The following is a 27,857-nucleotide window of genomic DNA, read 5'->3' as shown; positions in this document are numbered from 1 at the left end:
GCAGTAGTACCAGGGTGGGAACTCAGTGACTATAACTTGAGTCCCTGTCAAGTTGGGTACCGTCAGCTGTCTCCTTGTAAGCATGAAGCACAGAGACTCATGGCTCTCTGTGACTAGGATTTGGGAAAAGTTTACCTGTCTTTAGTTATGGAATAGATGAAAACGAGGATGATTATTTGTTTGTGCATGTGCTGACAGTTTGCTTGGAACTGTAGATAACAAAGCTTAAGTTTAATCTTCAGCCACCTATTCCAGCTTGTTCTTGATAATCCACGTTTGCAGTGAAGACGGTGGCTAGACATCTGCACTTCAGCAACACGTTTCTGAGCATGTATAAGAAAGGAGTGCCTTCTTTCTTCAATCCGGCTTGGGAAAGAACCATTGCCCAAGTGAGAAAAAGAGTATTTCAGGCTGACTTGTTCTTGAAGCAGAAATGTGTCACTAGCACAGGCAATTAATCAAAGAAGTGTTTTATTCTTATCCTTTCTTTTTTTTTTTTTTTTTTTTTCAGGACTAAGATCTTATTATAGGCAGGGACCACTGCTAAGCCTATCCATTGAATGATATAGTAGTTGTGATTCCCAAGCACCTATTTTTGGGTGGCAAGACAAGGGGTTTTCGGGTGACTTTCTATGAAGTTAAGTGGAATATTTCTCCAAATATCCGGCATTTTCTTTTCTAAGTCCCTGGTGGATCCATACATTCTAACTGATATAATCAAATACCAATGCAGAGAACAAGGGTGTCCCCTTCCCACTCTGAACCAGATTTTAAAGTTAAGAATATTTGCATATATGCACAAACACCGAGTGCACATGTAGAGTGGGTACATGTAAAACTCATGGGCACCTTCAAATAGCTGCCTAACTGTACAGCTATGATCTTGAACATGATAGCAATTGTTATGTATCTGTAGCAGGGTAAAACTGAATGAATGCTTCTCATGGCTCTTGGAAACTTATACTTTTTTAATGGGAACATATCTTGTAGCATATAGCCCATAAGGCTGTAAAATAGGAAGTCCAGATGAAACTGAACAACCCAGAAGTGAATTGATTTGCTTCCCCTTTTTCCATTAGCTGTTTCATGCTAAATTCTACAAAAACACAGATTTTAACGTCTGCTTTTCAGAGTGTTGCATTTGAAAATTCACTTTTCGTGAAGGTGGGAGCAGAGGTTTTCCTTTCTTTCAGAATCTCTCTCTAAGCCTCACTTGATGGCATATGTGTCAGAAAGGGAAAAACAAGCATACTTGATCCTTTGACAGGTGCTACATAATTGCAAAATGGTGTTTTATTTCTTTCCGAGTTCGGAAGAGAAACACAGAGTGCTTTTGTATGAATGGTCTATTGTTGAATATGGTCCTTTGTATTTCAACAGCAGAATGCTGCTCAGAAGTAAGCTATTGGAAACAATCTGCTTTTCATAAATGGGTATTACAACGTAAGCATGTGTTGGGTACAAAACTGGCTGGCTCCCTAAAACTACAGTTTTGGAATCTGCCTTTTGGGCAGGGGATGGATGAGAAGAGAACTAAGGCATCCCAAGTAGGAAATTGCTAGGAGAATAAATAATCCCACCCACAGAAATACTCCTCCAAAGAGTAAATTACAGTTGTTTTCATTTGGTATGCGCACGTGTTACCCCTGCCAGCTTCAGTCTTTTTCTGGCCCACAGTGTGCTAACAGTATCTTCCTCTAACTGCATTTGAGGTGCTAACACTTGTCCAGGTGATAGGAACTAGATTTTGTAGAGCTTCTTTCTGTATCTCTGTTTTTGTTTGGAAAAATAGGGAGAAAGTATCTGAAGTTATTAGAAATTATCAGTTTTAAACATTACACTTCTATTTGGAATGTCTTTTACTTGCTGTTAGAATCACAGAAATGCAGGGCTGGATGGGACCTGGAGATCATCTAGTTGAGGGGTGGCCAGTCTGTAGCATGTGTACTAGAAGGGGCATGGACAGCCTCTGTATATGGCACAGAGCTGACTCCCCGGGGACAGATAACACAATGGCAGATTGGGCAAAAAGCAAAGCAGGAGATGAGGCAGGGGGCACAGGAAAAGAACTAGAAAGCAGAGCAGCAGATCAGTCAGGGGAAGGGGCATTCAGAGAAGGGTGCAGGAGTAATTTGTGGCACACTTACCAAAAATATTGGCCCTCCCACCATGGATTTTGAAGAAGTTTTGGTGCATCATCATATATAATACTGCATACTTTTTTTCCTGGTAAAAAGACACTAGAAGCTTTATTAATATGCTGAATACAGCTTTTCTAATAGAAACTGTATTATTTAGTTTAAGATCAAAGCAAAAACAAATATAACTTTATTGGATTTGGAGTACATTAATTTGCTATAACATACATTATGTATTAAAGAACACAACAAACTAGGCCAAAATAATCAAAAGAGATTCTTTCATTTATCCTGTAGTCATTAGAATTAAATATACATCTCTCAAATTCATAAAACAAGATCAAGCCTACCTGAACACCTTGCCAGTGCATCCAATACCTCGCTGAAAGTTCGTTCCATACTTGAGTCAGTGTTTTAGCTAGACTTCAAAACAGTCTGCAGGGCTGTGGTATAGGAGCTATGTTACTAGCAGCTGCTAACGGACAGCAGAATTGCAGAAGCAGGGGTAATTTGACTAGTGGAACATTGAGTCCATTAAAAAAGGAGAGAGGGTTGTTAACACGTGTGGAACAAAGAGTTTACAGGGAATCAAGTAGATTGTAATGAGCCATTAAGTTGCGTGACCCCCTTTACTGCTGCCTAAATAGAAATACTGCTGCTGCTGGCCAGCAGTTTGTTTTAAACTTTGGCTGGACCAGGAATTGAAGGGGGTGCAACTGCACCACTGCGTGTCCCCTGGATCTGTTCCTGGCTCCTACTGACCTAGTCCAGTGCTGTAGGCTAGATCATCCCTATCTAAATCATCATACATGAGTGTTGGTATAATGTGAAAACAGCATAAACAATACTGTGGCATAACTACAGGCATGATGGCTGTAAACACTGAAAACCAATCTTAACTTCCCACAGGTAAAGCAGGAAGACAAGGATATTTCCAAAGTCTTGCCACTGCAAAGTCAGGAAGTAATTTGTTTAAAACAGTGGTTTTCAACTGGTGGTCCACAGACCTCTGGGGGTCTGCAGACTGTCCAAGGGGTCTGAAAAAAGATGACTATGGTCAATCAAAAGTATGTGAATACGTACACTTAAAATTCAAAGGGGTCAAGCACCTCCTTTTGAAGTTTTTTTAGGGGTCTGCAAATGAAAAAAGTTTGAAAACCACTGGTTTCATTTATTTTAACAATCTAAGGGAAGTGGTCCATGATCCCAACTAGAAGGAGGCAAAACCCATTTCCAGTTCATGCTGGTTTGTCCATGGGATAAAATTCCTTCCTGAAAACAAATGCGGTGCTCAAGAACAAGACTGATCAGCAGAACAAGACCCATTAACCAGAAACCTCAGAGTTTTTGAAGTCCCAGCTAGAGCATTGGCTCAGCCCAGTCAAAATCCCCAGCTTTGGCTGCAGTAAACACACAATGCTTGTCAGGAAGATTTGGGGAAAAAGCCCCTAATACCTGTTGCAACAGGAAGGGAAAAATTCCTTTCCAACCAGTTTGGCAACCAGGAACGTCCAGAAGCAAACAAAAAATATACAATGCCCTCTTCTCTTCATTGTAACCTGGGACCTACAAATTCAAGTCCCTGCATCACACATCCTGACTAGAGAACCAAAACTTCCCTTTTTGTCATCCTGTCCCCTCAATACACTTGTCTCTGCTCTTTAATCTTGTTTCACAACCAACCTGGTCTTTTTTCTCCTGCTACTGACCACTCTTCAGTTTGCATCTGCTTTGGGTGGCAGAGCTCTTCTCATGGTCTCCAAGTGATGCATTTTTTTACATGTTAACACATAAAAAGACTATTGTTTGCTTTGTGCATATGACAGCATTTTGCACAGTCAGTTTCATGGTTTTTTCCCATTATAGTTCACTCTGTACATGGGACTTTCACGCTGGCACCGGAGAGGAAAAGATATGTTAACGGTATTTTTAAACCACAAAAATGGTCAGGGTGACTCAGGCCCGAATAGTACCTAAAACTACTCACTTTCTAGTGTAACTGGCTACATTTAACGGTGGGAAATCACTTACTTATACATATATATACTTAAAAAGCAGGAACTGAAAGGCAGTTTTAAAGGGGACTGAATCCTTAATCTTCCAAATATTTGATTTGATCCAACTTACAGAGCTCAGATGTACTATTGTTGCTAAGCCCCTGTACTGCAGTATTACAGAGTTTGTCTCCCTTCTATTCTCCAGCAAACACATATTTAGGACGTTAGATACAGAGTATAAACAAAGCAGAAACTGTATCGTAGCACTGGACAAAGTAAATACAAAACACATCTACTCACAGGATAGTGAATCATAGTTGTGAGATTGGGATAATTTGGGAATATTGGTGAGGAAGAGTTTTTTTCTGGTACACATAGCAAGCCTGTCAGACATCTTTCCAAGGCTCTTTTTATACAGTAACCTCACTGTGCCTGGCAGCAGCACTTCCAAGTATGCCACATGGTCCCATCTGTGCTGGCTCCTAAGTGGAAGTAGGGGAGCTGTACTGTAAAGGCATTACAAGTGGTTTTAGCATTGCTGAATGGTGTAACTGATTAGTTCCCTTGTGCTGTATGGACACAGTTTCACTCCTTCCAGGTTAGGAGGCACCTCTCTGGTTACAATACAGTGTGTGAGGGCAGTACTTAGTAAGTTTACTAAGTTAATGGCCTAAGATTTATGGCCCGTTTACTATGGTATTCAAATGCCTCGTGATCTTTCATAAATCTGTCTTTGCAATGCTCCTGTGAGATATGTCAGTACTTTGAATTTTAATGAACCAATGTGGAACGAAGCCACAAAGAGGTTAAGTGATTTGCTCAGGTTCACACCAGGAATCTGTGACAACAAGCAAGTGAGTATCTTAGTTGGTGGCCAGTGCCTTTGCTACGGGACTGTCCTGACACCCCACAGATCTGAGCACACCTACTATATATAGAGCAAACCTCCTACATCCTGTTCGGGTTGCATCTGTTTTTGCTTCTGTTTAACTTACTGCAGAGCTAAAATAGGTGGGGGGTGTGGATCCTGCAGCTGCAGTAGTTCAGTTGGTCCTTCCCGTATATTTGCACAGTGCTCATCTGTGCTGTCTTCAGTTTTGACATCAGGAGATGGCACTTCTGCAGAATGTCAGTCTGTCACTGTATGGGCCAGCTCTGTTCCTGTAGTTATAGGAGAAGTGTCATAGTGCCTGGGTGCAGAAGCTGCCAAAGGGAATGGACTAATTTTACATTACTTAGGCTCTTCAGCTTGGATGCAGACAGCTTCAGGAACAAAAAGGCTAGAATTTGTTATCTAATATATTCAGTATGAATGATTTGATCCACCAGAGTAGGCAGAACTAGCGGAGGGGAAAAGGATGGTGGTAACTTCTCTGGGAGATATGGGTGCCTTGTTGGATATTTGTCTCTATTGCCATTACCTTGGTATGATCTAACTCAATGCATCTGTGTGATGAAAATGGTTAAGACCCTTCGTTAGTGATTGAAATACAAAAAGAGGAGTGTCAGGTTATCCTAGTATTCAGAAGAAAACTAAATGTGCATAATTAGGATCTCCTTTTACTATTAAGGAGTAACTTGAGGATGGTTTTAAAAATGAGGTGTCTGATGATAACGGCTTTTAAAAGTTTGGACAGTAAGAGAGTAGGCAATTATTTTAAAAAAGATGTGGGGAGTCATAATTTCCCCTCTTCTCCACTCTCCATTAAGACCTCAGTCCTAGTAATTTGTGTAATTACTTGTTGACCGGAGTAAGACTACTCCCGTGAGTAAAGTTTAAACACTTGTTTAAATGCTGGCAAACTACATGCCTAAGGTGCCAGTTAGGATTTAAGTTATAATGTAGTAACTAGGATATACTTCACTGAATATCTGTGGGTTCTTGCCACTTTTACTTCCAATGGGAGTTATGTTTTATTCCGTGTTCTGTTTTATTCTACCTGGAGACCAATCACTTCCCTTTCTTGTGGGACAGAAGTATATCATCAGAACATGAATAAAACTGGGAAAGGTTTCAAGATGTGGACTAGGCAGAAAGTAGAGAAGGTGGCACCTTGGAGACTGACAGGTTCAAAGAGGCATGGGCTTCATAGGTATTGCTATACTACATCAAGGGAAGTAGTGCTGGCTGTCTACCTTAGGGATCTTTAAAAGGAGGCTTGACAATTACCTAGCTGGGGTCATATGAGCTTAAACTTACCAGGGGTCATATGAGCCCAGTATTCCTTCCTGCCCAGGGCAGGGGGTCAGACTTGACGATCTGCTCAGGTCCCTTCCGACCCTACCAGCTATGAACCTATGAATCAGATGTCCATTCACAGCACTTGTCAAAGTAGATTGTTGCATATGAAAACTCTCATGCCCCCCGAGCCAGTTACTCTGAGGTGCCACTCACCCTGCCAGTCACTTCTGCTTGACTTAAGACTAACACAACTAACCACCTCAATACTTAAATTAGCTAGTAATTGTAAAAAGTTGCCATTGAGAGGTCTTTTCCTTCCAGGTGTGTATTTTCTGGAATTATGGTTGGCTTAGTTGCTTATTTAGGTCTCTTCATATTAAAAATGTCTCACCTTTTTTTCCTTAACACCCCTCCTCCATTCCTAAAAATCTGGGGAAGGCAAAAATGAACAATTCAACAGATGCTGTTACTTATAAATAAGGGTTTAATTATCAATTTTGCCCTTGCAGAAAACTGTTGTGCATTTTTTTCTTTTTTTCACTGAATGTGCCTTGCTCATTTAAAAAAAAAAAATATTGCACTAAATTCATCTTTGTCATTAAAACAGTTCATTTCAGGTTCTTGTGAACCTCTCGTTTTGAGCATGGAATTATATGCAATCCATTTGTTTAATTAGAAGCATTTTAATTTGTTTAACTCTTCTAATTCATAGACTCACCAAATATGTTTTGTTTTCTTTTTTTCTACATGTTTGAACATTTATTATCTCAGGATACAGTTTGACATGAGATCAGCTAGATCAGCTCATCTGTAAAATCAAATGGAACTGTTAACTCCTTATATCCAACACTTTGTAGCCACTTGCATCCAACAGCTCTGCTTAAATCCATTTTTTCCCCTGTATGATCCATGTAAATTATTGTTACGTAACAAAATATGTAAATACCCCACAATACATTTTAAGAGACCAAAGCTGTTAGCGTGGGGCAAAAACTATACCATTGATCCTGGTCGATTATCAGTGTTATCTAAAATACTAATGGAAATTGGATATACTGGAATGCATTCCTTCATCGGTCCAATATTATGATATATATATTTTTTTTCTCCCCTCTCTCTCTCTCTTTCTCTGTCTCTCTAACTCAACTTTTGAATGTTAGGGTGTAGTGTTTTTTAATGCTGGCAATAAATAAACAGTTTTGTGTTCTAGAAATCTCAACAATTGCTTCAAAAGGGGCGAAGAAAAAAATTCCAACCCCTAATTAGAGCACTGCTCCCAGCCAGCTGCTCTGTTAATCAAAATGTTACTAGTAGTGTGCCTGAATCTGTCTCCTTAATTAGAAGTGCAGAGTTTGTCATGAATCCACGTGACCATCACTCTTGGTCTCTTTACATATAGGGTCAGATTCCAATTTCAATGACGTGTGTGTCACTCTGTAATAATGCCATTAGTTTAGGAATTATTCTGGATGCTGAGTTTGGAGTTGGACCCATTCTATTAAAAAGAAAAATTGCCAGTGGGATAAGAGAGAGGTTCTAATCACCTTGGCTTGGTACAAAGAGAACATATAAATCATCAGTGAGTGACAGGAAGAGTTTTCCTTAAATAAAATAATCACAGTTGAATGGTAAGAAGCCATCTTCTCTAATTGATAGAAAATAGATCTGAAAAGATTGGCCTTTGTTGTAGAAAACTGTGGAATTGAAAGCTCTTCTCAGCTATTGTAAAGATGAATGTTAGAATGAAAAAAAGGGGTTTTAATTTGAACTACAGCACAGCCAGATTGAATGTTTCCAGTATTTTCTTGCTGGGAAAGCAGGTCTTTTCAATTCTCATTCATACTGTGAATTAGTGTCCTTATAGGGGAAATATCATTTGGGTCTGAAACTGCAAAGAACTGAGTGGCTTTGGTTCCTATTGAAGTCAATAACAGGTGAAAGTTTCCAGCATAATGTGGGATTGGGCTTTCAGATGTTAGTTGCCTTGTGAGCTAACTCCCACATACAAAAGGAAGGTGCTCAAGAAGTTATCAGGATTCTGCTCTAAATTCTAATATTATAAAAGCATAAGTCTGTCTGTCAGTCCATAATACTTTATTCACTCTCTGACCGAAGGCAGCCTGCTGCCATGATGCTGGGGACACGGGACGGGGGGGGGCAACAGAGCGGATGGAAAGGGGGTGCAAAGCCAGCAGAGCTGGCTGCACCCCCCACTTCTGCTCCCTCCAGGTAATGCAGGGGGGGAGCAGCCTCAGGCCCAATGTGGGGCGGGGAGTAGGCCTGAGTTGGGGGGAAAAGCTGGCCCGCGGCAGGGTGGGGAGGGAAAGAGACCAGTAGGCCTGGTGTGATGCAGCTGTGGCTGTCTCCTCTCCCCCTCCCCTTCAGGCCCGGGCCCACTCCTGTCCCACCCCCTCCTCAGCATTGGCCCTGAGCTCACTTCTCCCATCCCTGAGTGGGCCTGATGTGGGTGGGGGAGGACTGGGCGCGCTGTGACGTTGACAGTGATGGTGGGGCCAGGGGAGGCACTTGCTCCCTCCTGCCCCCCGTCATTCTTGATGGGCAATTGGATAGTTCTTTAATAAACACATATAGCTATCCAAATTATCTGAATAAATACTAGGAGATATCCTTTTCAGTGGACAGATAAAAACAAAAGTCTGAGCCCACATTTCTAGATTTCTAGAACAGAGTGGGAATCTGAATGACCCATTAGTACTAGAGGATAATATGATAGGCTTAGTATTTTGTCATTGAACTTCCACTGAACTTGGTATACTGATCTCGACCTCTCCAGGTAGTTGATTCCCAAAGGATGGCCCTGTTAAAAATTCCTTTTCAGGATGTTTGGCTTACAGACACAAAAGTTGGTTTTTAAAGAGAGCTCCATGCAGGGTGTCCGAACTTGTTAGCTTCTGGATGCCGTTCTGGGTACTGGACACTACCATGACTGAATAGCTCAAACTTAGTATTAATTACAGCATCTGTCCAAAGTTCACTGTTTAACCTTAAACAACATCTTTAAAGTGGATATTAAGAGATTGGGGGAAACACTGAATTGTGGAAAGCTTCCAATTTTCTCTGTCTTTTTAATCTCTTGCAGGATGCCCGCCAGAAATTTCGCTCAGTGCTGGTAGAAGCTACAGTGAAACTAGATGAACTGGCAAAGAAGATTGGAAAAGCTGTGGAAGACTCTAAACCTTACTGGGAAGCCCGGAGAGTAGCCAGGCAGGTGAGAGAGTTTTTAAGCTTACACTGGTATTGCATAGAGGCATGACACTAATTGTGAAATATGGATGGAGTGCGTTACATGTTGCTATTAATAGTGTCCAAAGCATAGACATTTGGTGGAGTTGCATGCTTGCAATATGAATTGATGATGAACTCTATTCTCCCCACCCCCGGCAGCTGTGGATGCTTCAGTCCAAAAGCAACAACATAGGGCACAAGACATCAGTAGTTAAAAGGCATATTGTATTCTCCTCTGCTAATGATGGCCTTTCAGACACTAAAGACCCACTCATGCTCCCCCCTCTCAGCAGCTGTAATTGCTTCAAAACCAATTACACAACTTGGATTTCTGTTTCTTGCGTTTAAAAAGAGATCTAAATGCTAAGTGGCTGAGCTACAAAAATTGAAGGGGTTTGGATGTGTTCAATCCTGCTTCTGCTGCCCTGTCACCAAGAGAACTCTGTCCTGATTTTTCTTGCTGAAACCTAAAATATATTACTCTTAAGTAGGCAGTGAATCCTCCTTCTTGTGGTGCAGTATCACTTGGTTCATGTTGCCTGCAACTGTAAAACTTGGGTGTCTAAAGTTAGGTACCTCAATACATATTGCTCACTTCATTTGGGTCAGGTAAAACCCACTTGTCTGTGGCAGGTGAGGGGTGCAAGAGCAGTGGCTATACAGGGGGTGAGTGACTGAGTGCAAGGCATCTACTTCTCTTTGAAGAAGCCAGGGGACAGTATTTGGCAAACGACCAGACCAGGTGCTAATTTCAGTTTGTGTGTTTGTGTAACTGGAGAGGAGACCAACCCATATGGTTCTCTTCTAGTTACTCTCAATGTGGGTGGGAATGAAATAGGGAGCAGAGTGTCAGCATTCAGAAAGAAAGGAGCCAGGCGTGATTCTGATTTCAAGGCCATGCCTGTTAATGGGGAGTGGAAGTGAGAGAGGAAGAGAATGATAGGGGAGACTCCTTTTTAATATAAAAAGTAGATCAGGTACGTTTTTGGGAGTGCAGAAGGGGAGAGAGAGAATGAAAGCAAGGAAAGAAGAAAATATACAAAGGGAAGATGAAATACATTCTTAAAAGAAGGTAGCAAGTCCTCCATGTTTTCTGTCAAGGGGAAAAAGGCAAGGGTGGATAAAGCACAGGAGATGGACCAAACAACAACTTCAAATTTATTAAATAGACAATTGCGCAATAAATAGCACATCTGTGTTAATTACCAATGCAAGACTTTGGCATCAAGGCTTTGGTTGGAATAGTAATGATGGGTTTAGTAGGCTTAGTGGTCAGGCTAGGAGATGGGGGGGAGGCAAAAATTTGAGTTGTGTTTATAAGCAGAATGCTTATGTGCTTAAAAATGTGGTAGATGCCAGATAGATGTGATCTCTGCTGCAAAAAGCTTAGACAACACCAGAGAAAAGACTTAACAAAACAGCAGTGCAGCAGGGAACAAGAGATTGGTGGTGACAAAACAAGATCTGAGAGTCATTTGAGTGTATGTGTACTTTGTATTTGTTGCATTTAATAGCATGTGACTAATGTATAGATGAAGCATGTTTTTGTAATTCCACCAAAATAAATAATTTGTACATTTCAAAATACTTAAAATATTTTAAATTAAAAAGATCCCTTATTCCAGATCTCTTGCTCATCTGGATGCTAATGCCATTCAGCTTTATTTAGCTGTAGGACACACCATCTCTCTTTTTGGTGGACTTCTAGCTCTCTTAGTGTGCTGTTGCTCAAGAGAAGCAGTATCACCACAAAAAAAAATCATTGTGAGGTCCTGTTGAGCTAAAAACTGTACAGCTACAGAGCAAAAGAGATTTCTCATGATTGTTGGCTAAGGTCTTGAGACATAAAAATATTTACTGTCAAGGAGAATACAGTAGTGTTCACATTATGTATAGAATTTTACACAGAGGATGATGCAGTGGTGTAGTTGCATCCCCTTTGATTTCTGATCCAGCCAAAGTTTAAAACAAACTTCCTGCCAGTGGTAGCAGCATTTCTATCCAGGCAGTAGTGAAGGGGGTCACGTGACTCCATGGCTCATTGAAATCTACCTGATTCCCTGTAAACTCTGTTCCACAGGTATTAACAACCCTCTCTCCTTTTTTTTTTTAATGGTCTTAATGTTCCCCTTATCAAACTATTCTTTCTTCTACAATGCTGCTGTCTTAGGAGCTCCTGCTAATGTAGCTCCTATTTCAAAGCCCTGCAGACTGTTTTCAACTGTAACTAAAAACATTAACTCAGGTATGGAATTAACTTTCAATGAGTCATTGGATTGCACTGTCAAGGTGGTCAGGAAGGCTTGATTTTTGCCTTATGAATCTGAGAGATGTACATTTAATTCTGATGACTACAGGACTAATGAAACAACATCTTTTGATTATTTTTGCCTAGTTGTGGTTTTTAATACATAATGCATAATAAGCAAATTAATGCACATGCCAATAAAGTTATATTTGCTTTTGCTTCAATCTTAAACTGAATAATACAGCTGTAGCCCCCTAACATATTAGTAAAGCTTCTAGTTTCTTTTTACCTGGGGAAAAATGTGTTGTATGTGATGATGCACCATACCATCTGCTCCCCCCTTTTCAAAATTCTAGATCTTATGTGACGGCATGGGTAGATTTACAAGAAAAGTTACTTTGTAAACTAGGTAGAAAACATGCCTTGTCTTTCTGTCATATTTTTAAAACTGATTCTCAAAACTGCATAGATGCGTTGGCAGCTGAAGTGACAAAATGATTCTTATCTTTTGCACTTCCCATTTCATATTTTTCTAATTACCTTTTAATATAGAAATATCCTACTTAAGTTTTTATTTCAGCCTTCTTTTTGCTCAAATACGGTATAGTTCTTTCTGAACTTTCAAGCACAAGGTCCTTTGCAGCTGAAATAATGTGGTTAAAAATGTGGTTTCCCAAACTATTTTTTAAAGTATGTGTGGGGAGAGAGAAAAATCTCCCAAACTACTCTGTGCCACCCACATAAGCACTAACATATTTATTTATTGCTCAGTAAGGAGAAGTCTAAATTACAAATGTATGGGAATGAAGATCTGGCTTTTACTGTCAGTTAGATTAGCTGAAATGACAAAGTTGTCCCAAGTAACTCAGGTTCAGAGTGTTGAATTCTTGCCTCCTTTAAGCTGGGTGTCTTGATGCCAACTGTGTTGAGTCATACCAAGAAGGTTGGCTTCAGTAATGCACCAGCATGGTTCTTCTAGCAAAACATTTTGTGTTGCATCTGTTAAGGTGAGACCAATTAAAAGTGTTATGAAGCTTTAAAGTACAAACTTTAAAAGTACCAGGCTTATAGGTGAAGGTAAATACATCCTTTAGGGCAGCTTGAGACTGAGGCTTTTCTTGTCCTTTTTCTTATTCTGTTTTGTGCAATAGTGCACTGGCTGGAAAACTTTGTGAACTTGAAACAAATAAAGGTCCAAAGTGAGAGGTTTGTAACATCTTCTCATGCCAGGGCAGAGAAGTATCAGCTTGGTTGGAGACCAGAAACTCTCCTACAGTGTGAGGATGGTTCCTGGGTTGGTAGGACTTTTATCTTCTACTCCCTGTCCATTTAGTAGAGCTGGGACAGAAACTAGTCATCGCCAAAGCATTCACTGTAGACTGGCAAACTCTTAGGATCTATAAAACCTTCACCATATGTGAAAGGGATGAGCACTAAATATTTTTGTGCAATGTCCTACAATCATATTCATTATTAAAATATATATTTTAATGAGGCATGCATTTGGTGAGGGAAATACTGCCTAGGAAGCTGAGCATGTAAAAGGGCTTAATTCTCTTTCTCCAGTCTTTTGTATTCAGAAGAGAAACTGGCTATGATAGCAGCCTCCATTTTGTTACTGTTTTATGTGGTTGTTTGGGTTTTTTTGTTTTTAGTGGGCTTTTTGGAAATATCACCTGGTAGTCGGTCACCACTGCCATTTGTTGCGGTCCATCATACATTATTACCAGGGATCCAGGTTTTCTGTTTGCCATGAAAAATGTGGATTTCTCCTTCAAAGGAGGGCACCACGTGCGAGCATGTGTGCATACATGCACATGGCAGCCAGGCAGTGTGGTGGAAAGCAGCTCCCACCAGGTAAGTCTGTGGGGGCAGAGGGCACAAGCGACATGTTGGGGTGGGGGGAGGGAAGGGAGAGGAGCATGCCCCCTGAGATTCCTGTGCCCACAGCAAAGATAACTGAAATGAATGCATGTTTGTTTCCTCTTAAGTAGTCTTAGATGACACATCTCCATAGCCAGATCCTTTTTAATATTCTTGGCTTATATTCTATGTAGCAGCTTTCTATTGCAAAAGATCCATCAAAGTACATCAGAAACAATATGCATGTTGATTGCTTCACTAGAGTGGGAATGTTATGGCATGCACCCCTGGTGCCATAGACTATGAGGATAATGGAAACTGAAGAGTAATTCATTCAGTTCATGCTGTAGAAACGATGGTGGTTAGGTAGGCAAAAATGTAGTGGCCCAGTTTGAAATATTCTTAGGTAATGTGTTTGATAACATCTATTTGGTCCAGATCCAACAGCCCTACATTGAGTAACTGAATCTTCATCCCAGTTTTTTTCTAGTTACTATATAGATGGCCAACTGGTACATTGGTAGCACTTACAAGTAACAGAATTGTAGTAGCTTTCCGCATTTAACAGCCAAAACCCACTTGCTTTTGTTTGTAAAGGTAAGGAGTGATGGTTTTGTGTAGCTTGATAAACGGTGAAGGAAGAGTGATTTGAGAAGGAAAAATGACATGTCAGCAAAACTGACAAACTTATATTCATATTTGGCAGCCTGCCACAGAGCCAGTGAAAAGCAATGGTTTTTGGCACGGTTGTAGTAAAATAACCAACTGACCTCTTTTGCTTGAAATGTTTGTTTAACCAGGTAGTACCTGAGAAGCTAATGGAGAATCATAGGATCAATGAGTCGGAAGGGACCTAGACAGATCATCTAGTCTGACCCCCTGCAGAGCACTGGGGGTGGGGTGGGGGGGGTCATAAGATCCCAGCCAGGTGCCTATCCAGTCTCCTCTTGAAGATCTCCAGGGAAGGTGAGAGCACCACCTCTCTGGGAAGCCTATTCCAGGCTCTGGCCACCCTTACAGTGAAGTAGTTCTTCCTAATATCTAACCTAAACCTATCCTCCCTCAGCTTGTGGCCATTGTTCCTGGTGACTCCAGGGGGGGCCCTGGTAAACAGGCTTTCTCCAAGTCCCTGCTGGTGGCCCCTGATAAGGTTGTAGGCAGCCACAAGATCCCCTCCTCAGTCTCCTCTTGCAGCGACTGAAGAGATTCAGGTCCCTCAGCCTCTCCTCATAGGGCTGGCCGTGGAGGCCCTCAACCATACGAGTGGCCTCCTCTGGACCCTCTCCAGGTTCTCCACGTCCCTCTTGAAGTGGAGCACCCAGAACTGGACCCAGTACTCCAGCTGTGGCCTGACCAGCACCGCATAGAGGGGGAGTAAGACCTCTCTGGACCTGTTAGTGATGCCTCTGTTGATGCATGACAGGGTGTGGTTGGCTCTGCCTATTGCTTTGTCGCATTGGTGACTCATATTCATCCTGGAGTCAATCATGGCTCCAAGATCTCTCTCTGCCCCTAACCTATAACCATAATGCTGGCTCCCTCTCTCCAGGTGCAGCACTCTGCACTTGTCCTTGTTGAACCGCATCCTGTTCAGATCCGCCCACTTCTCTAACCTATCCAGGTCTGCCTGGATGTGATCCCTGCCTGCCGGTGTATTCACTTTACCCCATAGCTTGGTATCATCAGTGAACTTGAACAGGGTGCACTCCACACCCTCGTCCAGGTCGCTAATGAAGATGTTGAACAGCACCAGCCCAAGGACTGAGCCCTGGGGGACTCCACTGCCCACATGCTCGCAGGTCGACATCGACCCATCCACCACCATCCTCTGGGTGTGGCCCTGGAGCCAGTTTGCCACCCGTGTGACTGCATTCGTCAATGCCATAGTCCCTCAGCTTGCCCACCATAATTGGGTGGGACACTGTGTCAAAGACCTTCTGGAAGTCCAAGAAGATGACATTGACTTCCTCCTTCCCATCTAAGCTGTTTGTTACCTGGTCATAGAAAGAGACCAGGTTAGTCAGGCAGGATTGGCCTTGCATGAACCCATGCTGGTTACCCCTCAACATCACTTTTCCTGCAGGGCTCTCACAAATGTGGCCCTTGATACTTTTTTCAAAGACCTTCCCCAGGATAGAAGTGAGGCTGACTGGCCTGTAGTTGCCAGGCTTTTTCTTCCTCCCCTTCTTGAAAATAGGGTCCACATTGGCCCTTTTCCAGTCTTCAGGGACTTGGCCTGAGCACCACGAGTTCTCAAACAGCCGTGCCAGTGGCTCCACAATGACACCAGCCAACACCAGGTCATCTGGACCCACCCACTTGGACACATCTAAGCCCTCCAGGTAATCCTTAACTAGGTCTGAACTAACAGTCGGGGGACTCCTTCCTAGGCCTCTCTACGCTATCACCCAAGAACACCCCATTGTCAGCAGACAGGAACACGGAGGCAAAGAACTTGTTGAAGAGTTCTGCCTTCTCTCGCGCGTCCATCACCAACTGCCCCGCCCTGCCTCGTAGGGATCCAATGTTACCCCGAGACTTCTTGCTACCTATATACTTGAAAAAGGACTTTTTGTTATCCTTAATCCCAGACGCTAATGTAAGCTCCAGTGCTGCTTTAGACTTCCTTACCAAATCCCTACAAGCTCGGGTCAGGGAGGTGTACTCCTCCTTTGTCCCTGCCCCCTGCTTCCACTGCCAGTACGCTTTTTTTCTTTGCCCTCAGGCCAGCCTGGATATCCGCGCTCAGCCATGAGGGTTTCTTGGACCCTTTTCCTGCCTTCCTGCACAGAGAAATTGCGTTGTGCTGCGCCCCAAGGATAGCCTTCTTGAGGAAGGACCACCTTTCCTGGACTGCCATACTAGCTACCCCCTGGGCTCTGAGTGCCTCCCTGACTACTGCCCTGAGCACATCGAAGTTGGCTTTTCTAAAGTCAAGCATTTGCGCTGTGCTAGTTACCCTCCCCAACTTTCTCTGAATAGCAAACTGGATCACTTCATGATCACTGTCCCCTAGCCTCCCTTGTACTAGCACCTCCCTCACCAGGTTGTCCCCAGAGGCTAACACCAAATCCAGTATGGCATTTTCTCTAGTGGGAATGTGTACCTCCTGCATGAGGTGTAGGTCCTGTACGGACGTTGGGAACCTTCGTGAGTGGCTAGACCTGGCCAACTGCTTCTCCCAGTTGATGTCAGGGTAATTCATATCACCCATGACCACAACATCCTTTGCACACATGGCTTCCCCAAGCTGCCTGGAGAATTCCAGATCCAGCTCTTCCTTCTGATGTGGTGGCCTGTAGTAAACCCCTGCCACCAGATCCCTCTCCCCCCGGCCTCCTTGAAGTTTGACCCACAGGGTCTCAGTTAAGCCTTCCTGTGGTCCCATTTGGAAGGTAGAACTGGTATACTGCTCCCTAACATAGAGCACAACCCCCTCACCTTTTTTCCCCTTTTTATGTCTTCTAAACAACTTATAGCCCTCTATGTCTACTGTATAGTCAAAAGTTTCATCCCACCATGTCTCCACTAGGCCAACCAGGTTGATTTTACTACTTGCAAGCAGGAGAGCAAGCTCCTCCTGCTTGTTCGCCATGCTTCTTGCATTAGTGAAGAGACACCTTAATTCCCCCGAGGGAGCCCTGGGCACCCCCCCTTCCTGAGAGACAACTGGTCCCTTGGTATATACCTGAGCTCTTTCCTGGGCAGGTCCTACACCTAGTTGAGTTTGGAGGTATGTTTCCAAAGGAAGGAAATTCGATACAGTGAATCTTTTAATTTTTTTTTTGCAAGTCTTTCAAATAAAATACAAATAGCAACTTCCTACAGCCATAGCCTGTGATGCCGCACAATGCTGTTCTGTTCGTGTGAGCTCTACTGTGTTTGGATCATTGCTAGAACCCTTGCTATGAGTGAAAATGGCATTATTCTTAGATCCTGTATTGCTGCTAGCAAACTCTAATCCTGGTCTCTTAGGAGGTGGACAGATGTCATGCTTAGGATATTCTAATTGCATGTTAAAACTCATGAGGACTTTTACATATGCTCCAGGAATGGAGCAGGTGGCGCTTTTACTGGTGCACTGCAGTATTTTGTGAAGCAGTGTCCCAGCACTTGGAAATGGTGTGGGAGTGCTTGTACTAAAGCCCGTTCAATGAGCTTTAGCTCAAGCTCCCCCACTGCCATTTTTAAGGGTGGGGATGCTGATACATGAGACGCAGGAGGCTGTGGGAGCATGGTAATTACCACAGGCTCATTACCAGCAGACTTGATTAATTGATTAATCAAGTCTCTTCCAATGTGCTGTAATTGCAGCATATCAGAGCAGCCACCACACTTGTGTTCAGGCACCCAACATGTACATATCACTTAAGACAGGTTTAAACTTCCTGAAATGTTTCAAAAGCACCCTGGGAAAATCAAGTACTGTTTTGAGCTGCTCTTTCATGAACTGGCTCAGTGTTATGTAGAGACGGAGCATTCTGTGAGTAGTGTCTGGTCAGTCCTTCAGGCATCCCAAACTGCACCACTCTTCACCTCCCACCCCCAAACACATGCAGGGCAAGGGGCACTCTGGAATGAAGCCTGGACTGTACTGAGACCACAGTCTGCAGGGTGGGGGTAGTGAAAAGGCTCTGGTTTCACTTCCCTGCTAGGGACCCTGGGTGGGAATCCCAGGCTCATTTGGGACAGGGGGTGGGCTTGTTTCACATTCTGCTTCCTCACTTGACATCTGTGAAATGTAGTCATAGTGTTTTTGACATGGAACAAAGCTCTTATGGAGGTAGTGACTAAAGCAGTTTTGAAGGAAAAAGAAGACAGATTGGGACAGAGAGACTTGGAAGTTGGCAATCTAACAACCTGTGAGAATTTCAAATGAGAGGAAATACACAAGAAGGAGGTAAGAAGAATTGTTCAGACACCTTAAAGCTCTACACAAGCTCAGGAGGAGGAGGCTGTGGGTTGTGACACATTTATTTTCTCAGAGCCTTTATTGCAGCCCTCCCAGTATTTGATTCCCCAGGGACCTGCTCCTTATGTCAGCCATTTTCCCTGGTGACCACTTAATTTTCATGATGAAATACATAATTAAATCTATTGATGCTCCCTTCCTGCCATCGTCTTGGGGAAGCTGGGTCAGCGTGACGTAAGTTCTGCTGTGAAACATGGAGTTTCCTTGGCCTGACTACAAGGGAAGCTTCAAAATATATCGGTCTCCTTTTTTGTTTGTGGGGTTTGAAATATGGTGTATGCTTTGGCTGTGTGACTGGGCACAAATCCAAGTTGAAGCCTCACATGAATTATAGCAAGAGGGAGGGAGTTTGACATGCTATAACTATTTAGGGAGGGCAGTTGCTTCCTGCTTTTCCACTGCAGACTCTAGAAGCCACGGGAATTATGTTTATTTCTAGAGCAGGATATCCACTGGGTTAGGAAGAGGAAATCTTTCACATACTCTAAATTGTGGAGTGTCTTTTGTGCTGTCACTTGAGGATCTGATCAATGGTGACTAACCCCTGTATACTGTTGTCAGTGTATCATGGTTCCCACCCTCTCTGTTTTCAAGTATATGAAGCAAGATCTGCACAGTCACTGGACAGATCACTCCTCCATAACCTTTTTTTTGCTTTTGTAAAAAATAAATTAATAATAATAATAAAAAAAAAAGAAAAAGAGAAAAAAACAAGCAAAAAATGGTAAAGCCTATTTTCATTCTGTATATTCGGTTCTCAGTATGGTACATTAGGCCAAAGATCTGAATACAACTAGGAAGGAATGAAGACAAGGAAGATTTGACTCATTTAGCAAACAGGCTTTGGGTGACTGAATTTTAGAACCCAGCTTACAATTTATTTCTCGAGTCTGTCATCTGGGAGAGTTAAGGGTCTTAGACAAACTGTTCAAAGCCACCGGGAGAACTGTACATGGGACCTGGTGAGACTTGAAAAGTTAAGGTCAGAGATCAGATTTGTGACGTAAAGATTCTGAATGTACTACTCCTCTTCCTGTCACATCTGTTCAACCTGTTATGCAACAGTATACAAGTAGCCAAGCAAATTTCATTTATTCATTAAATCCCAAGCAGCTGGCTCCTATGGTGTTTCATCCTATCCCCTCTTCTGCCACTTTGCTCAGTGTTCCCCTGGTTTCCAACTGGAACATCAGCAGTTTGTAGTTTTTCTCTCATTTATTTAAATACTTACCTGGCATGACCAAAGTTTAGGGTTCTGTGAGTTTCCATCAATTGCTACAGGAGGAAAAGAATCAGTAGTAAAACATATGAAAAACTATGCTCCAGACAGTGGTTTGGGTTTGGACAGTCCTGGAAAGTGAGAACTAAATTTCAGCCATCTTACCAGCAGGGATCTGGGTTTTTTATTTGCAGCAGAAAAACACTGATTTTTATCCTTTAGTAGAGAAAAATGTGGATTTTCCCCTTTAAAGGAGAAAAATGTAGAATTTCAGCCTACAAGGGGCTTTTTGGGGTTGGGAGAAGCAGGATGCAGAGGGCGTCACGTGCATATGCGCATGCACACATGCATGTGGCATCCAGGCAGTGGTGGAGAGCAGCTCTCTCAGTTCTGCCTAGTAAGTCTAGTGGGGGCAGGGCAGAAGGGGGCACAGGCAATGTAAGGGGAGGGATATGCCCCCCAAGATTTGTGCCCACAATGGGGCACAGGGTTGCAGCTGAACCAGAGTAAGGGGCATCAGCAGGGTTGTGGCTTGGGAATGAAGGCCAGCAGCAGGGGCAGGGCACCGGGATATCAGGGCTTCTCAGTGCCACAAAGCATTATTTATATCAATAAAACATTGTGTTCAACTGATACCTATATATATTGTGGCATTTCACGGAAAAACATGGATTTGGGGGTTTTAATGGGAGAATTTGGGATTTTCAAACAGACAGAAACAGGATCCCTGCTTATGAGTAAAGTTTCTGCCTATGTAATTTAGGATTTTGCATGCTGTGCCTATATCATCCCTCTTTAATTGCTTCAGCATTAGGACTTGGTGTTCCATGTCCTTTTGGGTGTTTATAGACATGCTCTGGGAATGGGGAAGGAAGGGGGCACTTTAATTAGAGCAGCTCCGAGGGTTGGTCTTATTTAAGTGCCCAGAGTGTCATGGTATCAGTCTCCCTGCACTTAAAAATGGTGGCAGGGCACTTTAACGAGAGCTCGACAAATGAGTTGGAATCTGTTGGAGTGCGGTAGTTACTGTGCTCCAGCAGACTCGATTAATCGTGTCTGCTTTGGCACAGTGTAATTACAACGCATTGGAGCAGCCTCTCTGCATATCTATAGAAGCCCTTTGTGTTTGGGATGTGGTGATGTAGTTGCTATTTTGATTGCCTAATTAATCAGGAGTGGTGGTGGTTTGTTTGCCACATTTCCATCTTTCACAGACAGACTGGTGAAGGACAAACTGTTCTGATGAAAGATGCGTATTTTGCGTAAATTACTGCCTGTGAACAACAGAAGTCTTCCCTGGGATATTCCACCATCTGAAGCTGTTAATTAACACTGTATTGCTGCAATGACTACCGTACTTCCTGGAAGCGGATAATGATCTTTATTCATGTAGACAATTGGAAGAATTCCTGCTAACAATTAATGCTGCCACTGCTCCAACCCCCATCAAATTTCTGAACCTGTGGAGAGCTCTTTTCCTGGAATATAATGTAGGCTCCAGTTTTCGCCAGCTGTTTTCTTGAGGGAAAGGTGTGGGTTATGTGGGAAGATATGGTAAAAATCATTCTACTGGTGGTTCTTAGTGGCTTCACTCACCAAGCTGCTGTGCTCCTCCATAGATGCTGGAGTGGGGTGGTGGCTAAGTAGCTGAGGATCATCGGGATGTTAAATGGAGGCAAATCCCACTTATTGGCCACCTTCTTTTTGCTGGCTGCCTCTTGGATTCTGAACCACCTCTTACGCAGTCTCATGTATCAAAAGCCCAAAGCAGCAATACCTATACTTTCCCTTGAGGCCGCTACAGTGCAGGTGTGTTGCCAATACAAAATGTTACACATGCTAAAAAAGGAAACTTGGGTAGAGAATTGAATATCAAAGTAAGCCCAAGGGAAATGCCACAGAGTTAATGTATCTCATCTTTCATTTGCTGCTCTTTCTTATCTGCTTTCCTGGCTTTTCCCTTCCTGTTTTTCCCCTCTTGTATGGTCAACCTCAAGTGTTGTTGTTGTTTTTTTTAACAGGCTGCAAACTATGCAAATGTATTATTTCAAACACTAAGTCGGTGAGTGTGGTATACAGGAGATAACTGTACATATGTTTTATGCTGTGTACCTGTTTTGTATGTTTGGCACAGATTACGGCCAAAGTGAGTGCAGGTATCTCAGTTATATTTTTATGAGGAAAGATGGGTAAATATACTTATTGCCCATGATCTTGGTAAGAGAAAGTTCATAATGAAATAACGAATGCTCACTTCAGTGGTTGCTACCCTAATGCACGTACTGTTCCTTGATGTTATTGGCAATTGCTACCTCTATCCTGCTTTGTTTAAAGTTTTCAGTACAGTGGTTTGCATTATGAACTCTTGGATACATAGGAACCAGTTGCCACAGGACACAGTGGGGGCAGAACTCCCTTCTAGCCCACGGTAACTTAGTTTTAATATACATATCCTGACTGTCAGTTTCTAGGAAAGATCATCTGAAGAGGTTAAATTCCCTGTAGTAATGAGACTTGCCTGTTTTGGCTAGTTTGCCCTCTAAGAAATGGAGATATAACTGGTGTGGTTTATTTCTTAGGCCAGCCTTTGCCAATACCATGGCCAGTACCCAGGAGGTTAGTGCAACAGCTTGTAGATGTAGAGACCCTTTCATCCTCCCCTGTTGCAGCCTTTGCTGCTTCATCACCCACATTGACGTGTGCCCCTGGAAATTAGAAATGGTCAATTCGGCAGCAAAAAAGGAGTCAGGAAAAGGATGGGGGTAGAGGGCAGTGGTTGCGGTGTTAACCCATTGGGTGCTGGCTGTGATGATACCTCTTTTTGTAGCAGTGGTTATTCCTAAAAGCAGTACACCTCCCCTGCAGGAAGCTGTTGATGAGTACCACTGCCCAGAGAAAGGTGCAGATTTTCTAGGGGACCTCCATTCTGCACTCCTTCTTAGTCTGTGCCCTGAGCTCATGCCCTTCTCTCTCATTCTTACTTTTCTTACCAGTAGTATAACTATCACTCCCTCTTGGTAGCCAGTTTTCTGTATTAAAGAGAAGAAAAATTTTCCTGAGAAGACCATAGAAGAGGTTTTGCAAGTGTGGTTTTTGTCTCTTCCCCTCCCCGCCCCCCCGGGTCATCTACATTTTACTTGTGGTTTGATGGGCAGGCTTCTGGATGTTGTTTCTTTAATTTTTTTTTTTCTCTAAGTGCACTCTTATTGTTCAGGTTTTTGCTTCTTGGAAGTGTGATTGTCTGCATTCCTGGCTCTTCCTGGCCCTTGTGTACCTTTTCTGTTTCATCTTTTCTGTGGTGTTAGTCTCTTTCCTTTCAGTTAGACAAGACTGGCTAAACCCTGCTCTCAGAGGGCATTGTTGCTGTCCCTTACCTGGCTGATGGTTTGGGCAATTGGTGGTGATTCAGACCAGTGGCTGAATGGCTGAATGAGTATCCTCAACAGCTCATTGCATGTACGAATGGAATCGCATCTTCATTTATTTCTTTTACTTATGTGTTTGTCTGTGAAGAAGGGGTGGAGGGTGTTTACATAACCTTAATGCTATTCCCTTAGAGAATCTGTAGGAATAAATACTGATGCTTTGATGCTGATTAAATGGGACGTGAATCTGGTCTATAGCGTGGTTCACTGAATGCTTATTATCGCTAATAATTAGAGAGAGGAATGTGCAATGGTAGGACACTTCAGTCTTCCAGCCTGTGTCCTTAGGATTTTGGCCCTTGTAGCTGCATTGTACTTCATCAGGGAAGGCAACTGTCAGTTGCAAAGTAATACGTTTGCCAGGTTCGTTCCTGTGATTTTTAGAAAACAACTGTAAAATATAACCTCAAACTTGCTATATGTGCTACTTGCTGACATAGTTGTGCAGGGTCTTGGACTCTAGTTGAGCATTTCTGTATTTTATTTGGACACTCTTTAAAACGCAGCATCTTATCCAGACTGGCTGTGTTCCTGTAATCTCATTTTCTAGCAGAAGAAGGGGATGGACAGCTCACTCTCTTTTTTTGGCTGTATTCAAATATACCACTAACAGATGGTGTTGGCTGCATGAGAAGCCTGCCTGTGCCATTTTTAATTAGTACAGCATGGCGTACCTGACTGCCAGAGAAGTGCTGAAGAAGGGGAGCAAGTTTAGTTTAATTTAAAATCGTATTCTTTTTGAAACAACAGGTAGGGATTGGGCATGTGATTTGAGTTTTGTGAGATCTCTGTGCATCCTATGGAGACGCCTGGAAGATCATTGTTTAAAAGACAATGGAGTAGGGCAACTATCACACCATCTCAACAGTTTAAGATGACCAGAAATATATTGAAGGAGAACAGCTCTGACTGGTTATCACCTACAAGACTAGGACTGGAGACTTTACAGCCTTCTTGGCAATACATGTACAGTATTTGGAGAGTTTCCAATGTGTTCTCTCTACAGAAACAGTCACGGGAGGAAGTGTCTCCAGTCTGTAAGGTCGTCTCCTTTATTTGGCACTTAGCAATGCCATGTGGTTGCTACAGTCTGCCTTTGTGACAACAAAGCACATGCATACATGATATGAATTGAGGTTGTAGGCTGGGTGAAGTGCCACATGGGTTTAGGTCTGAGCATTTTATCTCATTTTAGCCCCTGAAAAGGGGCTTTAGTTGTGTGTTAGGTGACAAAGGTTTTGAGTGTTTTTTCTTTTGTTAGTGTGCAGGCAAACACATGAAATGCACAAGTTATGTATGTGTGTGTGGTGGGAAAGGGACTTTTTGCATGAGAATATTGCTATAAGATGAGCTAGAAGTCTCTCCAAGCCTGCCATGTTGCCCTAGTCTTACCTTCTCTTCCCTCTTATGGAAAAAAAATCAACCATGAAAATAAATCAAGAGGTAGATTCCTGACCAATTCAGCCTCTAGAAGAAGGAAAAAGAAGCAAGTTACTTGATCTAGAGATTTCTGATCATTGCATTACACAGACATTTCATTATTTATGGTGCAAGGAGGAAATAGTTCATGCTCCAAATGTTGGAGGTTTTAAAGTTCATCTGAAAAGGCTTAAAATCCCCTAACCTACTTTTGAGAAGGCAAGTTTATCTTCCATGAAGTGTAATCTCTCTTTAATGGTAGTTTCAAAGATACAGAGGAGTTTCAAGCTCCAGGTAAGAATGGCAGAGAGATTAGATGTTCTGACAGTAATGCAGAGAATAATTGTAGATTTATATATAGCTCATCTTGAGCTTCTCATAAATCTGCTATAATGGGGTTGCTGCAGAGGCTTTGAATTTTATAAGTACCTGATTAGCATATATTTGCAGCCTGGGAAAAGGGAGAGAGGCTTACATTTCAGATGGTTTGCCCCAGTTCCTCGTCTCTGATTTTGTTTTGATTTTATGCTGAGTTCTTATATTTGGAGAAGAGGGAAGAGGAAGCATGTGTGCACATGTGTGTGTACATGTACATGTCTGTGCATATATACAACTTTTATACACACTCCAGTCAAGTAATGAATGGGACTTTAATAAGAAGGATGTAGTACATTCTGCTTGGTTCTTGGAAAATCCTTAAGATATAACTGCATAATTAAACACTATCTAACATAAAGCATCAATCAAGCTCATCTCTTGGTTCTTTAATTTTTTTTCCATTTTATATGCCAGTCATTGAACTTAGAGGATAGACATAGTTTCCTGAGATCTTATTCTATCTCCTGGTACTCCTAAGTGGATTTTTCGCCCCTGACATTCTTCCCATGAACATGTTGATCCCAGTATTTCTCCCTTCCTCTAGTTCCTTAGAAACAATGTCTCATTTTTTTTCAGCCGGCTTTTCCTTCCTTCTGATCCTACATCAAAATATTCTTGCAGAGATGACAAGATTGCAGAGCTTCTTTTCTGGAGACTAACTCTAAGCAGGGAGCTGATCTCTTCCAGTTATTTGAGAGCTATTTGGTGGCTTTTTTCAATGTATGGTGAAATCCAATCAAGCTTTTATTTCTGTAACATTAACAGTTTATTGCTGTGCTTAAATCTGCTTGGGCTAAAGCAGGGGTGGGCAAAATGCTGCCCAGGGGCTGGATGCAGCCTGCCAGGCCATTCTATCTGGCCTGCAGGGCCCCTAAAAAATGCAGAAAATTAATATTTATCTGCCCTGGGCTGCCTGTCATGTGGCCCTCGATGGCTTGCCAAAACTCAGTAAGTGGCCCTCTGCCCAAAATAATTGCCCATCCCTGGGCTAACCCCTGTAGAGCCTCATTTGATGAGTCTGGGACCTACCTTCCTTGCTGGGCTGCCCAACTAAGATTTCTTTTCTTTTCAGAAGACCTTTCTAGGAGTTCGTTGGCAACTGGAAAAGGATCAACAAAATAGTCTGCCTGACACAAGTGCCTTGAACATCACTGGGAAATTCTTAGCCTTTTTTATACTGTTCCAGCCAAAATGTTAAACTATACCACTTACTAAACTTCAGATGCACTGTAGAATGTAATGGGGAGAAACAAATAAGGATAATGTGCTGTAACTGTTTTTCTTTCACCCTTGCATTTTGAACAGTGGTAGGACCTCTTTGTTCTCCTCTCTCCCCCTGAAATCCTTTATAATATGCACATAAGAACATTTTAGAGATGAACCAAAGCCACAGGATTTGGTGCTAATCACGTTTCTTCAGAGGGTTTCTTGTAATTGGAGGAAGTGGAAGAACTATGAAGCAGGCATTGGGAGCAGGACAAGGGCACCCAGACAGATGTGCAAGGCAGTGAGAGTGACTCTTAAGGTATGCTTGCTGGTATTTTGGGGTTGTTAGGCTGTTACCTCAAACTCAGGACCTTGGCCTGCCCATATCAGCTACTCATCCCTGTCTGCCACTTCTCCAGCTGACCATTTAGGCTGGCCACAGGTGTCCAGAAACCTCCATCTAGGCCTAGCCACCTGCCCACTCCCTGCTACTGGGATGGCCAGTCAGTCAGTTGACACCTTACACTCTCCCATATAAGCCCCTGGCCCAGGAAGCTTCCTGTAATGGGTTACAAGGCTAACCTACCCAGACTGCTTTGCTGTTGCTTACAGTTTGTGCCTCTGCTTGCTCTGTGCTTGATCTCCTGGCTTGCCTTCTGACTCCTCCATGTTCTGCCTGATGCTTTGTGGCTTATGCCTAGACCCTACTCTCTGCTTGATCTCCTGGCTATTCAACCTGATTTGACCCTCCAGCTATGTGACTCAGCTTGTTCCCGGACCCAGTTCTTGGATTGACCTCCTGGCTTCCTGACATGGCCCATACCTAGATTCTGCTCCCTCCTTTGGACTCTGGTCAGTCCCTTGAACCCCAAGTGGCCCCCAGACGTGACTGCCTGTGACCTGATGTGACAGATTCTTGCACAGTAGTTAGATAAACCAAAGATTCTGGAAAAGTCGTGCTTCAGGCCCATCTCTAGGTGCTCAGATGCTACTATGCCTGGGTCTGAGAAATATCTGGATCTGGGTATATTTTTCCTTTTCCTTCTAGTTATAATTTAAACTGTTTGTGTTCTGGCAGTGTATGAAGCATGGCATACAAAACCTATTGCATTTTATTTAAACATTTGACCTCCAGTGCTAAGTGTGTCAGTACTTCCATTTTGAAATATCTTTAGACTCTTCGCATAACCAAAATGGAGTATTCTTACTATTTATTAGCATTTGAGTCAGAGTGCGAAATTCTATGCTAAAAGAGTGGAGACCGATCAGCTGCTTCATTCAGCCTGAAACTGGGATCTTGAAAGAATACTTTTTGCTTTGAATTTGGCAGCTGCCGAATTGATAAACCCCAGCACTGTGATGACCAGGAAAAGAACACTAGGATAAGACTCTTCTTCACTCCCAGAATATGCATGAGTGGCAAGTGCTCAGAATTGTGTCTGTGGTAAGAGCCTGTATATGTTGGAGTACCCCAAACTGAATGGGGAAAACCCTTCCCTATGTTTCAGATAACTAGAGTTGGCCATATTGATAGGCAACTGATACAACAAAGTTCCTGTTCTCA

At 42.7% G+C, this 27,857-nt stretch overlaps 1 protein-coding gene across 2 annotated transcripts in view; it reads left to right on the top strand.

Moving 5' to 3' along the window:
* The window catches only part of SH3BP5 (SH3 domain binding protein 5), a 72,543-nt gene that overhangs the window by 13,957 nt on the left and 30,729 nt on the right, over nucleotides 1-27,857 (top strand). For both annotated transcript variants that reach the window (XM_090046406.1, XM_090046405.1), the window contains exon 3: nucleotides 9,418-9,546. In XM_090046406.1, coding sequence (XP_089902532.1) covers nucleotides 9,418-9,546 — 129 coding nt within the window. The remainder of the gene's footprint in view (nucleotides 1-9,417; nucleotides 9,547-27,857) is intronic.

The sequence above is a fragment of the Crocodylus siamensis genome, chromosome 5, assembly GCF_052110815.1.
Source record: "Crocodylus siamensis isolate JL-2025a chromosome 5, ASM5211081v1, whole genome shotgun sequence".
NCBI lineage: Eukaryota > Metazoa > Chordata > Crocodylia > Crocodylidae > Crocodylus > Crocodylus siamensis.
Note: the sequence above shows the minus strand (reverse complement) of the source record. Positions and strands in the feature narration are given on the sequence as shown.